The 15512-nt window shown below is 45.2% G+C and overlaps 2 protein-coding genes and 1 long non-coding RNA gene across 33 annotated transcripts in view; 2 read left to right on the top strand and 1 right to left on the bottom strand.

The window, feature by feature from the left end:
- The window catches only part of LOC119432781 (uncharacterized), a 62640-nt gene extending 51807 nt beyond the window's left edge, over positions 1 to 10833 (top strand). For 23 of the 31 annotated variants that reach the window (XR_007464330.1, XR_007464341.1, XR_007464333.1 and 20 more), the window contains 2 exons: positions 1348 to 1686; positions 9389 to 9527. Coding sequence is in view for 8 of the 31 variants with exons in the window: in XM_049658791.1 (XP_049514748.1) it covers positions 9389 to 9666 (278 nt within the window). In the remaining 23 variants the exon portion in view is untranslated. Of the gene's footprint in view, positions 1 to 1347; positions 1687 to 9388 lie in introns of all 31 variants that reach the window. The other 8 variants (XM_049658790.1, XM_049658787.1, XM_049658789.1 and 5 more) reach the window with 3 other exon arrangements.
- Positions 3411 to 11544, bottom strand: LOC125941465 (uncharacterized). The gene is made up of 3 exons (XR_007464345.1): positions 11411 to 11544; positions 9520 to 9602; positions 3411 to 3542 (listed from the first exon to the last, which is right to left on the bottom strand). It is a non-coding gene; the product is annotated as an uncharacterized LOC125941465 (long non-coding RNA).
- A 349-nt stretch (positions 11545 to 11893) lies between these two features.
- On the top strand, positions 11894 to 14951 carry LOC119433014 (glucose-6-phosphate exchanger SLC37A2). The gene has a single exon (XM_037700167.2). It carries the CDS (start codon positions 12203 to 12205, stop codon positions 13793 to 13795), a length of 1593 nt encoding a protein of 530 aa, XP_037556095.1. The 5' UTR covers positions 11894 to 12202; the 3' UTR covers positions 13796 to 14951.
- Positions 14952 to 15512: the final 561 nt, after the last annotated feature.

Here is a 15512-nt window from a genome sequence, read left to right as displayed (position 1 = left end):
CCTCGACTGCACTTCCCTTCTCTTGGTATCCATTCTATAACTTTAATGGTCCACCGGTTATCCATCCTACGCATTACATGGCCTGCCCAGCTCCATTTTTTCCGCTTAATGTCAGTTAGAATATCGGCTATCCCCGTTCGTTCTCTGATCCACACCGCTCTCTTCCTGTCTCTTAACGTTCGGCCTAGCATTTTTCCTTCCATCGCTCGTTGTGCGGTCCTTAAATTGTTCGAGCCTATACACTCTCGAAATTCCTAAATAAAAGTAAGTTTCAGGCCTTTAGCTTTAATGTGACGAGTGTCTCCGGCTGAAGCTGGACACCACTAATAATCATACTAGAAAACAACAGACATCATTAAATGAGAAAGTAAACTTTGGAAAGCGACCTGAAGAGCTTGAAGTGTGTGTCTCGGCTCAGCAGCTGCTTGGCTGCGAGAAATTGCAGCTAAGAAGGCTCTTTCACTATTTAGTTGTGTACGTATGTGTATTAATAAGGTTTGTTTTCCTTTCCCTGATTTTTGCCTTTTGGCATTTTTTGAAATCCTTGAATTTCGGACGCACGTTTTGTGAACACAACGCACGCCTCCATCTTGCGCTAGAGTGCCTAGGCAAAGCACGCTTGGTATTAAACTCGAAGAAGTGTCGCTTTGGCGAACGCCAAACGCTGGTTCTAGGCCACTGTCCTTGATCAAGAAGGAGGCTGACAGATGGAGTAGCACACAGTGGTAAAGAAGTTACATAAACAGGGATAACGTGCCTCAGAAAGGCTGGCCTACGTTTCGATAGGTGGACCTATATAGTCAAATGTTCTGTACAAACCCTGATAGGCTGAGCAACTATACACTTACTGTTTAGATAAACTTTCAGGCAACTGTACTGTTCCTGGCATTGTGCTAGCCATTCACTTTTCATGCCTTTGATAGCCTGGTATGATGGCACATTGACTTTTTTCATTGATGTCACATAAGCATTGAAAGCTCTTGCTAAGCTGCATCTTTAACAACTTCATGAATGTAACCCTCACTTAGCAAAAGCTGTCCAAGCCAGTTTGGCACCATTTTTAGACAAAGTCGCCAGGGTTGTGGCCCAAAGTGCTCCATTTTTTACTTAAAAGTCGCTAAGTGATGACTTACTCAGAATGGTGTCTTGTTTATGTTCCTGTGGTGGCAAGTCAGTGGTTAGAATTTGAAAAGGGAAAAGAAACTACACTTGCTTGGTACTACTTGCTACTACTACACAAAGTTACACTTGCTTATGGGGATGTGCATGACTGAGCGAGCTGTCAAAACAAAAATAACTGCTGGTTTCACCTCTACATGACATGGCTGTCTCTCATTTCTCTTTCAGCCTCTGTCGGAAGCGAACTTTTGCAGAGATGAATGCATCTGCCTATGCCTGCTCACCTTGTGGGAAAACGTTCACGGGGCCAGAGCCGTACAACCAACACATAGCCTCGGAGAAGCACAAGAAAAAAATTCAAAGTGGGCCTGTCCCCTCGTCGAGCCTTGTGTGCGAGCCGTGCCAGATGAGCTTCACGGGACCTGCTCCAATGCGAGATCATATGGCCAGTGCAGGCCATACTAAAGCCATGGCACAGCACCAGGCATTGACGGGGCAGGCACTGCTGACCTTCGGCAGTGGAGACGACGTCCATTAGGCTAGCCTGTTCGAGCGCAAACAAAAGCAGTAAGTGCAGCGCCACCATAATTTCAGGTCACTCTTAGTTAATTGAAGTTAATAGGGATGCAAATGGAATATTCCTGAGGCTGTGCAATTGAGGAGTAGTTCAAAAATTTAATTGACAGAGATAAATACGACTTGTCATATGCATACGCTAATCACTGGTAAAAGTCTTTATTTCAGCGAATGAGCTTACCCTGTGATTATTTGTTGCATGTCTCTCTTCCTTTTGTTTGAAGACATGCTGTTTGACTAAATTGCAATGTGGCGGTTATCGTTCACTAGTTAAAGCTACTTTTTGCTGAGTAGTACAAGATGCAACCTTTTAAACATGTGTTGCACATATTTTGCGGGCTGGTACTGTGTATGTATTGCAAGGGAAATTTTGGATAAGTCACACTCTATGCGCCACCACTTGAATATAAGCAATCTTTTAAGGGATGCTGAACCACCTTGCTCGGTGGATGCTTGGTGAAAAAACACAGTCCACGGTTAGCATACGTTGCTGTGAACATTTCAGCCAAATTTTGCAGCCTTGCGCGACGCGTGGAGCTCGCCAGCAGAGAACGAAATCACCTCCTCACTCTTTTGCGGCTGCTTTATTTCCTGATATAGCAGACTCCCATATGACCCGCCGGGGTGGCTCAGTCAGCTAAGGCGTTGCGCTGCTGAGCACGAGGTCGCGGGATCGAATCCCGGCCCCGGCGGCCGCATTGCGATGGAGGCGAAATGCAAAAATGCCCGTGTGCTTGCGTTGTAGTGCACGTTAAAGAACCCCAGGTGGTCAAAATTAATCCGGAGCCCTCCACTACGGCGTGCCTCATAATCAGAACTGGTTTTGGCACGTAAAACCCCCCCACAAAAAAATAATAAAAAAGACTCCCATACGCAGCTGCTATTGGCCAATAGCTGACATCAATCAAGGAGGGTGTTTGGATCAGTGCCCTTCCTCCTACTGCTACTGCGTATATTTGTTGACACTGTTTGATAAACAGGCTGAAGTACTAAGTGGAAACGTGCTTTCGAATTTCAATAAGAATTGCGTAATTCCGGAAGAAGGTGACTATCATCTACTCACGTTCAGCCATGGGCACCTGCGTAGGAATTAAACTTTGGCCACCCTGTCGCAGCTATCGGGTCTTGCTAATTTCGACTACTCTTCAGCACTCAACTAGCCTCGAACCACATATGAAACTTATGGCCAGTGTGCGCTCACTCATGGCCACTCATGGCTAGATGCCTTGGCAGACTTTGGCTTCATATTGAGCCATTGATAGAGCTTAAAAATACGCAAGTTAGATGTGGCTACAATTCGTCGGTCAAGCTGGTGCGGGACAAAGCCGGACCGCACCATGTAGCACAGCCAGGCTGGAGCACATGAGCGCAAGCGCATGCTCAAGCCCTGTCGTGTTCAAAGCAAACGCAGCGCATACGCATTACTGTTGCATGTAACTGCGGTCTCTTATGTGGCATAAATACCGCAGCTGCCGCGGGTTGCCGAGACAAGTCCGCTAGCTGAGTGCACTGCAGCTCGCTGAAGACAGACGCGCATCGTAGGCACCAAAATCGGAAATAGTAGTGTCTACATGACCATCCAAAATCATATTTGAACTGCACACCACGGCGACTTTCAGTAGGCGGAGCATTGTGGGCACGCTCAACTTCGCCATAGTCTTCGCAGTGCTAGGCATTGAAGGAGCGAGCGGAAGCACCGCGAAGGGGATCATATGCGACCTTTTATTGCCAATAACTCCGCTTCAGCTCGATGCATTGAAGTACTTTTAGCACCAAAGTATTCCTGAAATCGTCTATTTTAACTTCAAATGCATTTCTTGACTTCGGTAAAAAGTCGTTCAGGGCCACTGTAAAGACAGTGCAGCAGAAACAAAATTAGTTTTTCTGGCAACATTTTTTTTTTTTTTTTCATTTGTGGCAGTGGGCGTCAGTCACCAGTCGGTCGACAACAATATCTTTAACTAGAATTCACTGACATTTTAATTAATAACTTAAGCATAAATGTATCCCTGGAAACTTGGCTTGGGAGAACTGAGGGCATGTCCATTTTCCATTTTAGTAGGAATCCCGAAATTGGCACCACTTCTGAAAACCAGCATCTGTTATGAAATACATTGGTGTTCTATGTAGTTTTGTCTCACAATGCATATTTTCATGTATATATTTACTTTTTTGCTGGTGAATGTCTTGACGAATAACTTTTATAATGTTATAACTTATTAGGCACAAGATGCACCTACTGTATTCGAAATTCCTTGAATACTGTCGAGAATTAATAGTGAGATAGATGTGTCTAATCAGATTGTGCTTGCGTAAATTATGTTGTACATTCTTGAAATGTACATCGAGTCATGTCTTTTTGGGCATAAACCCACCCAATAGAGAGTAAGATTCTAAGCTGTCACTTTTGCCAATGTGTCTGGTTTTTGACTGTCTCTATGACATGACAGTATAGAAGGCTTTCTGAGAAATAGGCTAAGTTCACTGTAGTTTTCTTTTCTGTTCTCTGGAGCCATCTCGGATTCTATCCCAGTGTAGTAAAAATGCCTTAGAACAACGGTATTTTGTGAACATTGTTATCGGTAGATTGCACTGTAAGCGGTGTCCCAGCTAACTTTAGCTGTTGAAAAAAAAAACTGGTAACATATACATGCAGTTATGAGACTTACTATGCTTGAACATTAGTGTAATTTTTCTTTTTTGGCTCTTTACTCATAGTGCTCGAAATATCAAAAGTGCCACGTGATTGTGCGCTCACGCAATGCTACACCAGCGGTCCGAAACGTAATTTGAGGGAACCAACTCCAACCACCTTGTCAACGTGTAGGCTGTAGCATGGAACATGCAGTTCTCTCTCTGCTAAGTGAACGCTGACAGCTTGCCACTTCCAGGCATTTGCCGAGTCATGCATTCAGTGGAGTTAATTCCTCGAAATCACTTTTGGGCCGCTGGTGTCGCAGCATGCGATCACGTGCGACTTTTCGCATTTCACGCGCTACGAGTAAAGCGTGAAAAAAAAAAAATTATGCTGGACACAGTGCGACGAAACCGAGTGATTGTGTTATTTTAGCACACAATAACAGTATTCCCGTTGGAAGTAGGTGCCCTGAATTTGAAGTTAAAAGCTTGTCTGATTAATCTTTTCTAATTAGATGAACAATTAACACACAAGACATTATCTTGATGGCAGAGGAGGACTGATGTATGTACACTGTAGGTCTCGTAATGATTTATTGCAACAACGGTAGCTGGTACATCCTGTATATAGAGTCCCTGCCACTGTGGTGATTCGGTGGCTATCACATTATGCCACTGAGCACAAGGTCATGGGTTGGAGTGCAGTCAGGGTGGAATGCAAGAAACACTCACTTTGGGTGCACATTAAAGTGATGTACTGACACATATTTTCCAAGTTGTAAAAAGTCTACCACATGCTTATAGCACATATTAGAATGACACTTAGCCAACTATACAGGTTGGCAAACATGTTTTTTGATACTAAAGGTGATCTCAAAACGCCGTACCTGGGGGGGTATTCTGCAAGAGTCCACCTAATGGACTGTCCACTTCGGCTGTCACCAAAGGCTGCCGCTTCACGAGCAGCGAAGGTGCCAGCCAGTCTCCTTCGCGCTCGTGAAGCGGCAGCCAATTTTGACAGCCAAAGTGGACAGTCCACTAGGTGGACTCTTACAGAATACCCCCGCTGGTCTCATCTACATTATCTTGACGTAATGACACAGTAAAATTTGCTGATGTCATGTATTAACAAAGCTTGGTACACTGTTGTTGCTTGTTCATAAAAAAATAAAGGTGTTGAGCACTTTTGTTCTGGCTGCACGCATGAGTAGTCACCGCAGCGTACACAGGAACTAAGCGAGCCACGACATTGTGAGTTGTGAAACGTTCACCTCTTAGATGCTGAAACCGAAACTGCTGACTATCGATCCTTTCAGTGCCATGATCTGCCAATGTGTACATCCTAGAAAGTTGCACAAGCTTTTTTAGCCCAATCATGTCGCAGTTAACAAGAAAGTTGCAGTAGTTCGCTGGCTAACATAGCTACCCATACGGATAGAGGTACTGTGAACAGTTCGGGCCTACAACAGAACTAGAACCACGACAAAAACGAAACCGCCTTTATGACGGTGCAACAGTAAATGAAAAAGAAAAAGAAAAAGTGCACAACCAGGCGATCGAGAATTATAAAAGAAAATCTGGATTATTGATCATTATTCAGTAGAAAAAATGCAAAGGTCAGGACATTTGGCCATCCCAAGTCAGGACCTTTACTCAAAAGTTGGGACTTTACCGCTAAATTTAGGACGTTTGGCAACCCTCTCGGACCTTGTTTAATTGTCAGTAGAAGAAACTAAGGACCATGCAGCGAGTGATGGAATAAGAGAAATGATAGGCATAATTTCGTAACGGTTGAAGCATAAAACTCGAGACCACAATGAAGAGGATACGGACAGGATGGGTGCTACTAACAACTACGAAGGCTTTTGAAAACTTTTTCCCCACAGCATGACACAGCTCCCATGCACCCAAGATCTCGAGGGTAGCCAATATTCCAGCTCAGATTAAAATACTTCGGAAAGCTTTGAGAACTTTCGCAGGCACCACAATGTCCTGAATGCGAGAAAATACCTTGAAATCGGTGATGTCACTTTGAAGCGTCGGCGCTGGGATTTCAGTACAAAGTTCAAGGATTGGATGATTTGATGAATGGCCTTATAGTGATCAACCTCTTACTGTGAAACTAACGAAGATCTGCTTTGAAAGAATGCCTGTCTAAACTTAATTAGTGTTTCTCTTCCGTGTTTCTTTAAAGGGCCCCTCACCAGGCACCATTGCAAATTTTGGCTATACACTGGGAGTTGTAGGGCACCGTCTAGGGAGCATAATTGGTTCATTATTAGAGGAGATAGGAGAAATTGAAATGTTCCTTTGCCATGTTGCCAGGAGGCAAGCCTCACTGCCATTATAGACCAGAGTTGTGGAGTGGCAGCGATCCCAGAATTATTCCACATTTTCAAAGCTGCAGGATGGAATGCGAATGTAATGATGGCACCAGTCGAGCAGATGCAATGGGAATGGAATAAGAGCCTGAGATTCCGGAATGGAGTTGGAATGGAATGGGTACATAGTCCTGGAGCACTAGACGTTCATTTTAAATTAGACTTCAAACTTCTTGCATTTCTCAGTTTTTACTGAATACCATCTCTTTCAGTATCTACCTATAGTTGACTGCCTCTGACGTGGTAATTACAAACAATACAGTATTCTACACATTCTACCCTTCTGACGTTCGGGAATCTTTTTAGTGTTACAAGGGGGGGTTAAGTGCATTTAAAGACAGCAACCTTTAGTTGTTAAGAATGATTCAATTTAGCAAGGGCATGCTTGGTTTACTACACAGGGATGGAGGCCGAAAACGATGTCGCAAACAGGTGCAGTCAGCTCTAGGCATGCGTTAGTGGAGGACTCTGGTTTAGTTTTTAACACGTGGTGTTCTTTAGCATGCACCCAATGCAAGGTATACATGGCTGCTTTTACATTTCGCCGTCATCGAAATGCGGCCGCCGTGGCCAGTATTTGATCCTGCGACCTCGTGTTCAACAGCACAACGTCTTAGCCACTAAGCCACCACAGCAGGTGCGTCCTGCAAATATAAAAAAAATTTGGTCCGGCAAAACATAACAATGCATTTCGCTTTTCGAAGTAATACAGTTAAACCTGGATATAACGAAATTGACAAATTCCCGAAAAACTTCGTTATAAAGAGGATTACGTTATATGCAGGTTCGGCACGAAAATTCGAAAAAGAAACGCTTACCATATTTACTAGATTCTAACGCGCCCTCAATTGCAACGCGCACCCGTTTTCCGTGACCAAAAGAGAGGGGAAAAAATCCTTTACAGCACCGCTCACCTCATGCTTTCATACAGAAATACAACTATCGCTCAAGATTTACTCCCAATACACTAAAGTTGCAATGAACAAAAAAGTCCCAGTTTTGCCCGAAAGGCGAAGCATCAATTGCGACAGCAAATTAGCAGACAGCTATACGAAGCAAGTATAGTAGCTTTATCGGCCGTATACACTTGTAAACATTTGCTGTTTAACTAAATTAGATGTACTATCTGGTGTACCTCAAGGTAGCGTCCTGGGCCCGTTGCTGTTCCTCATTTACATTAATGACTTGCCATCTAACATTGCATCAACCATTCGTTTGTTCGCAGATGACTGCATCATTTATCGCAAAATTCTTTCATCTTCAGATCACCTAGCACTTCAAAGTGACCTCGATCACATTACCGTTTGGTGCACATCATGGCAAATGTCACTTAATACCGAAAAATGCAAGCTCATGACATTCAGCCGGAAAAAATCAGTCTCTTCTTCCAATTACTTACTGAATAATACTTTAGTGTCCCGCACGCTTTCATATAAATACCTAGGCGTTCATTTCACGAGTAACCTCTGCTGGTCCACCCACATACAGAAAGTAACAGCCAAAGCATCGCGCACATTAGGATATCTAAAACGTAATCTCCATGGAACTCCTGCCACTACCCGAAAGCTTGCCTATAAAACATTTGTTCGTCCGCAACTCGAGTACGCATCACCCATTTGGTCACCTCATCAGGCTTATTTAATTAATTCCCTCGAATTGGTTCAAAATCGCGCTGCACGTTTCATTTCCAGGAACTACAACCGTCACTCAAGCGTAACAAGCATTAAATCATCGCTCTCCCTTTCTACATTGCAATCAAGGAGAATAATCGCCCTAATCTGTCTATTCCACAAGATAGTCTATAGCGTCAATCATTCAACGCTGCCTCTTGCACAACCTTACCGCACCTCACGTCGTTTAAACAACCCTCTAGGCTTCCAACGCATTTCTGGTAGAACCGTTGCATTTAATTCATCGGCTTTGCCGCAGGCTATCATTCACTGGAATGGTCTTCCTGAGCACATCGTGAAGATTCGTGATCCAACTAGATTTAGGGCCGAAGTAACGGCAATTTTTTCTAAATAATAATGCGTTAATAACTATTGTATAACTGTTGTGTTTACTTTCCAGTGATGGGTACTGACAGTCAATAAACATTGTTTTGCATGCTCATGTTACTTATGCTCCTGACATTACCCCTATCTATGTAATCTCCCCCCCCCCCTCACATAATGCTCCGATGCTGGAGCCTGTGAGGCAACGTGAATAAATAAATAAATTGGTAGACTAATGCCTAAGCACACATACTACAGCACATGGTCGAAGTTACGGGAGCTAGGCTCGAAGTGCGTTGGAGGCTGCCATATTGAAAAGCCGATGGCGTTGTGGTAGCGCAAATTTAGGGTTGTACTCGATTCTGACGCGCAGGCAATTTTGGACCCGTTTTATCGTAAAAAAAGTGAGGGGGAAAGGTCACGCCCGCTGCAGCAAGATCGCCGGGTTGAGGGGTGCAGGCCCGCCTCGCGCACGCTCGCACGCACGCACAGTGACCCTCCGAGTGATGCCTGAATCCGAACCACGAACCCCAGAACCGGATCACAACACTCTGTGCTTGTTATATCGAGACCTGACTGTACTTATTGCAATACCTGTGTGTCTATCTCTGATTGCCTGCTGCTTTGGTAGTTGAGTGCTTGTTCACTCATGCCATTTCAAACTGCTGTTATTGCCTGCAGGTTACTTGAAGTGTGAAGTATGCAACATCCCGAGTTTTCCATGTGCCAAGGATGCCTATGACCACTACGAGTCGGATGAGCACTGGAACCGTAAGCAAGCCGTGCAGTTAGGCATTGAACCATCAACTTACCGCCCGGTCGGATGTCTCCAGCCCTCCATCATTAACACTCAAATGATCGAAATACCGACCAAATTACCCAAGTCCGTGCTGGTCTGCAAAACAGAGGAAAGTTTCGAGGATTTCTGTAGGAGAAATAACCTCCCGTTCCTTGTATGATGTTACACGAAGCAAAAGCTGAGATCATCTGGCTCATTTGGGAGCACCATCTGTGTGTTCATTGAATGAAAGCCTTTGTTTGTTTGTTTGTTTTTGTCTGTTTTCATAATGCACACTTCAACGGATAGCCTTCTTACCTCGCTGGCATTTCTGCAATAAACCTGTAGGTGGACTCAAGAAGCATTGCTTAAAATTGTTATGAATGCAGGCGAGTTGTAAATTATATATAATGTGCACAGCTTGTTTGTTATGTAACCAGGACTGTCTTGGTACTGATGAAGTTGCACGATATTGCTACTTCACACCGTCTCAGTCATTTGGACTTGTAGCACTGAAGATGTGAAAAATAGTTATGCATAGTTGTTTTATTAAGATAGATGCGTTTTTGGTTACTCTGTTCAAACTTCGGAAATGGTCATTTACAGTTACATTTTCATTGAGTTTTGAATAAAAAGTGTATTTACCAAATTATGCTCTGTGGCTTACTTTCATACCTGCCAGCTCTCCCGAACTTTTTCATAATGTGCAGAAATTTAGGCTCGTTCTACAATTTTACAAATTTTGTATCAAGCTTACGAAAAATATTCTATTTGCAAAATAGTTTTAAAGGTGTTGAAGGATGAGAGGATGCACGGTTGCAAAAGATGCGTTAAAAAATTGTGACGATACCTGTACCAACCTTACTACTGTAACACACCTTTTATTGCACTATCTTATGTACTATCGACCCAAAACGTTTACTGACCAAGTGATCTGACAAAAAGCTGAATATCTCTGAAGCCTCAAAACACAGCCTGGTATGCCTATTTCTAGCCTCTACTGGTATATGCGAACAACATTGTGATGTACGGTTTTACTGGCTACTTTTAAAGGCTGCTCGGATATTTAGTATTTTTTGAGATCCCGTGGTCCGTAAACTTTTTTGGTCGATAGTACATTCTTGCATGTACCGGTGTGGTGAAAATCAATTTCCTGGGTGCTTACTTTGATCTAGCTTGTTCAGCCAAGCTCCAAAAGCTCACTAAATTGGCAAGAGTGAAGCTGCTGAAATAGTCACTGTTATCTGAAATCTCACCATCTGCTGCTCCTAGCTTGCCGCAGCTTGTGAGCAGCGTGTAAATGTAAATCGGAAATAAAGTGCGTATGTATCCCACAAACATCTGTACCCCATTGTGCTTGTGGCTTAAATTTGAAACAAAAAGAAAGAAAAATGATGCAATTGCGATACTTGCGAATTTCGATGGTCACAGGTAGGTATGTAAATACCTTGTATGAGAGTTTTATGCGCCAAGATTAATTACTGAAGTATTTATGTGAAAGTCCTGGTATGTCTGCACCGTCCACACTTGCAGGTGTGCTGTAGCTCGTGGAGTTTGGCAAACATTTTCTAGCTCAAGCTGCTGGCTATATAATTTTGACACTGTTCGTGCCTGAATGTGGTTGTTAGGCGCTGAGCTTTTTCTTTCTTTCTCATATTTTTTTTTTCAGTACCGTGCTTCGAAGGGTATTTGCATGTCTTGCCAGAGGTAAATTGTTTCACAAAATTTAAGGTGCACTCTTTGCAAAAGTACACAGGCACATGCCTTTTTGATAACTGCCAGTCAAGAAAAATGCAAGAGATGCTTTGCCATCCTAGTGAGCTGAGCTGGAGTTTTTGGACAGGAGGAATTACATTTTTTTTTTTTTTTATTTTTAAGCAGTAGCATTTTATGGTGAAACGATGGAAAGAAACAAATTGCCTCACGTTCGTCCGTTGTGCACTCGCAGGCCGCATAAATTCTAAGCGAATTCGCAAAAATCATTCTCGAATTAGGGTGAGCGAGAAGATTCAGACAAAACAATAAGCTCGCTCCTTTTCTGTTATTTTTTTTTTTTTTTTTTTTTCCCCTTTTCCGGCAGCAACCGTACGAAGTTAAACTGACAATGACGCCGAGCTGGTGTGTCAGTTTTGCTATTTTTGTTCGTCATCGGGGAGCGGTTTAGCCCATAATCGTAGCCGTAAAGGCTGTTAATCGGAAGCATGATAAGGTAATAAACGCGCATCAATGGTGTACCGCGTGGCGCACGGTCACTGAAAAAAAAAATTTTTTTTTCACGTGGCCTTAGCGTAAAGCAGAAGACGTAAGTGAGCAACCATGTGCCGATTGTCGCGTTCTCTTGTGGCGTTTTTCACTAATGCTTGCCTTATTTGCTAGCGTTACTAGTTCATGCTTTTTACCATATGTTATTTTTTCCCATAGAGGAAGGTTTACTCCCTTACTCTTTACGTCACGTGCTTTGTCTGTTTCATCGCGCTTCATCAGTTTCGTTTCGTGCCGTGCGCAGCTGACATCGAACTCTGCGAACCCCACGATCCCACGGACGGACGGACAGATAACCGCAATCAGCCGAGCCCCCTCGTCGGTGGCTATCGCGTCGAAAAGCGATGTCGGTCCACCTCGCGATTGTGGCGGACTAGAAATCGAGAGGAGGCAGCTGGCGGCTTCACTCGCGCCCGAAAGGCAAGCAGGAGCAGCGGCGGTTGCCGAGTCGCGTCATGACAGCACCCAACAAGCCGATGGCGTCCGCCCCGCTAGGACTTCGGCTGGTGCAGCTGGTGTTTCGTAAGTGCTGCGCTTCGATTACGGCCGAAACGAGGCTCGCGTACTACCGCGGCTTCGTGCTCGTCTCCACTTTCTTGGCGTACACGTGCTACCACATGACGCGGCGGCCTCTGAGCGTCGTCAAGTCCGTACTGCACGAAGACTGTCGGTACGCGCGGCCCGACGCCTCGATCGTCGTCACCGAGAACAACAGTCGGACGTGGTGCAACTGGGCCCCTTTCGACGGCGACAACGCACCGCATCTCTTCTCCTACCTCGACTCCATCTACCTCTTCACGTACGCTGCGTGCATGTTTGGGAGTGGGTTCATCGCGGAGCGGATGCACCTCCGCTACTTCCTCGGACTGGGCATGCTTCTCAGCGCGCTCAGCACACACGTCTTCGGCATGGGCCACAGCCTGGGCATCCACTCGTTCGCCTTCTACTTCATCGTGCAATTCCTGGGCGGCGCGTTCCAGAGCACGGGCTGGCCCAGCGTCGTCACGTGCGTCGGCAACTGGTTCGGAAAGAAAAAGCGCGGACTCATCTTCGGCGTGTGGAACGCGCACACCTCCGTGGGGAACATACTGGGCGCTTACATCGCCGGGCTGTTCGTCACCTCCGACTGGGGCCTTTCGTTCATCGTTCCCGCCGCCATTTGCGGTCTCGTCGGCGTCTTCGTCGTGCTCTTCCTCACGCCCTACCCCGAAGAGGTTGGATGTGACTCACCGCGGCGCAATTCGGCGTCGTTGCAGACGTCACTCTCTTCCGCGGTCGTCCGCCGATCGTCGTCTTCGGCTCCCAGCGAAGGCGAGGAGGACGACGCGAGCGAAACCCTGAACGAAGACGAGCAGCAGTGTCTAATAGAGAAGAGGTTCAAGAGTGAAAGCGAGAAAAAAGCCGTCACCTTCCTTCAGGCCCTGGCCATCCCGGGCGTGATAGACTTTTCCCTGGCCCTCTTCTTCGCAAAGCTCGTCAGCTACACCTTCCTCTTCTGGCTCCCGTTTTACATTCATGCGTCCACGTCGTTCGACTCCGAGGACTCGGCCTTCATATCGACCATCTTCGACTTTGGAGGCATTGTGGGCGGAATCCTGGCGGGTTATGTTTCTGATCGCTCCGGTGCGAGCGCCATTACTTGCGTGGTCTTCCTGATAGCCGCGATCCCAATGATGTTCGTCTACGAAGTCTTTGGCAGCGGCAGCCTCGTCATGAATCTCGTCCTCCAGAGCATAGCGGGTCTTTTGATCAACGGCCCGTACGCGCTCATCACGACTGCCGTCTCCGCAGAGCTCGGCACACATCCGACGGTGTCCGGTAGCTCCAAGGCACTGGCGACGGTGACGGCGATCATCGACGGTACAGGTTCCGTAGGTGCTGCTGTGGGTCCTCTGATAGCGGGACTAATTCTGCAGTACGGCTGGAACACTGTCTTCTACATGGTTATGGCATCGGATCTCCTCGCAGTGTTGTGCCTCTTTAGGGTTACCAAACACGAGTTTCAAAGACTGAGATCTAGGAGAACAGTTAGAGCGCCTGTGAACTAGGGACGTTCCGAGCCAGCCTGTGTTTGTTCATAGTCAGCAAAGACTCGTAATTTGGCTGCTATTGTTGGGGAGCCAGAATGACTGTTTTAGGCTCGGGAGTTTTAGAAATTCCACACTCTGAAAGTCTAGACTTTTTTTTGTGACAGATTTATACACTGTCAAGTAGCTTGTGCTTCATCACAAGCGAGATGGGCCTTAGGCGGCTTCCAGGGGAGCACGCAGGTGTATGTTGCACATCACCTGAGGAATGTACATACATATACATAGTATACATATGTGTTTGTACACACTTATACATCAGTGTTGTGTTATGTGCAAGTGACTACGCATTCCTTTTGTTAGCCATACGATCATTTTTCATCTTCAGTTGCACATTCCAAACAGCTCTGAGGTTGTGCTTGTATATTCTTTCATCTAGTTTCTAAATTAACCTGTTCTGTGGATATGCAAGTGGTTAAATCACTGTGTGCAGTAAACAAATGAGCCATGTAAGAATCAATTAGCAATATTGACAAAGCAACACGTCAATGCATCATAAGATTGTACAATCACTCATCTCATCACCCCTATTTTCCTTATCTAGGCAGCATAGTCTCAAGGGGCTACACTGGTGGTTCACAAAAAATGTCACTCCATAGTGCTAAAGACATTTGTGCAAGCATGACTATTTGTAAATTTTTTTAGTATTTTTATCCATGGTTGTGTACTGGGATGACCAGAAAAGTTTTCATATGTGCTTATCTGGAAGGGAGGGAGCTTTCTGACCCCAACTCAGGAGATTATTAGGCTGGGTGCATTGACATTTCATGAGATTAGGCATAATCTTTAGTACAGGCATTAGCAACTGTAATCGTACATGCTATGTGAGCAAAAATAGAAGAGATCGACAAACTTTTCTGTTGACCATGGTGCACATGCTGCCAGCAGTATTGCTGGCAGCTATGTTTCTTGTAATATAAGAACCTGTCTTCCGGTGACTGCCGAAACTGCACCGGCATTTCACTGCCAGTAGGCGGATCAAGTGCTTATGTGATGTAGCGACATTCAAATACAGCGTGGAGAGAAAAGATCTGAAAGCCACTATTGTCAGTGTTGTGAGCGCTGTATAAAAGTTGATTGTTGCAGTTATTAAAATACAACTACATATATTGTGTCATTTCTGTGCATTTTTACAAGTGTGGCAGCAGGTTTGCTGAACTTACACGCATAAGATATGACTTGACGTAGTGAAAAAGCGCAAAGACGAAATGAATCACACCTTGGCCGCATTGAAGGATCTTGCTGCTTGTTTGATGACTAGAGACTGTTGTGTGGCTTTCACTGCAGTCTAGTTTTGCACAAGATATGTGTAGCCTCATAACTAGCAGACATCTAAATTGAATGATCGACCTGCACAAGTGTATGTGCTCCAATGAATGTGGGAGTGTAGACGCACTTTGACCGATTCGTTTTCAAATTTATGCCAGGGATTCACCGTCGGCTGTGGCGACTCAGTGGCCATGGCACGAGGTCGCAGGATCACTCACTGGCCGCCCCGACCAGTGATCGGCCAGTTTACCATAGCGAACTCTATGGAGGCGGCCGCATTTCGAATGGCTGCCGCAGTGATTGAATGGATATGACACTTTGCTGCTGAAACCCGTGTACAGATGTTTGATGGGTTTAACCGGCTGCATTAGGCTGCATCACAATGCCGATTCTCCTGCGTAGTTCAAGG

Source organism: Dermacentor silvarum, chromosome 11 (assembly GCF_013339745.2).
Source record: "Dermacentor silvarum isolate Dsil-2018 chromosome 11, BIME_Dsil_1.4, whole genome shotgun sequence".
In the NCBI taxonomy this organism is placed as follows: Eukaryota; Metazoa; Arthropoda; class Arachnida; order Ixodida; family Ixodidae; genus Dermacentor; species Dermacentor silvarum.
Note: the sequence above shows the minus strand (reverse complement) of the source record. Positions and strands in the feature narration are given on the sequence as shown.

Excerpts from the sequence above, each read along its gene's own strand:
- LOC119433014 (XM_037700167.2), top strand. The coding sequence starts at position 12,203 with ATGACAGCACCCAACAAGCCGATGGCGTCCGCCCCGCTAGGACTTCGG.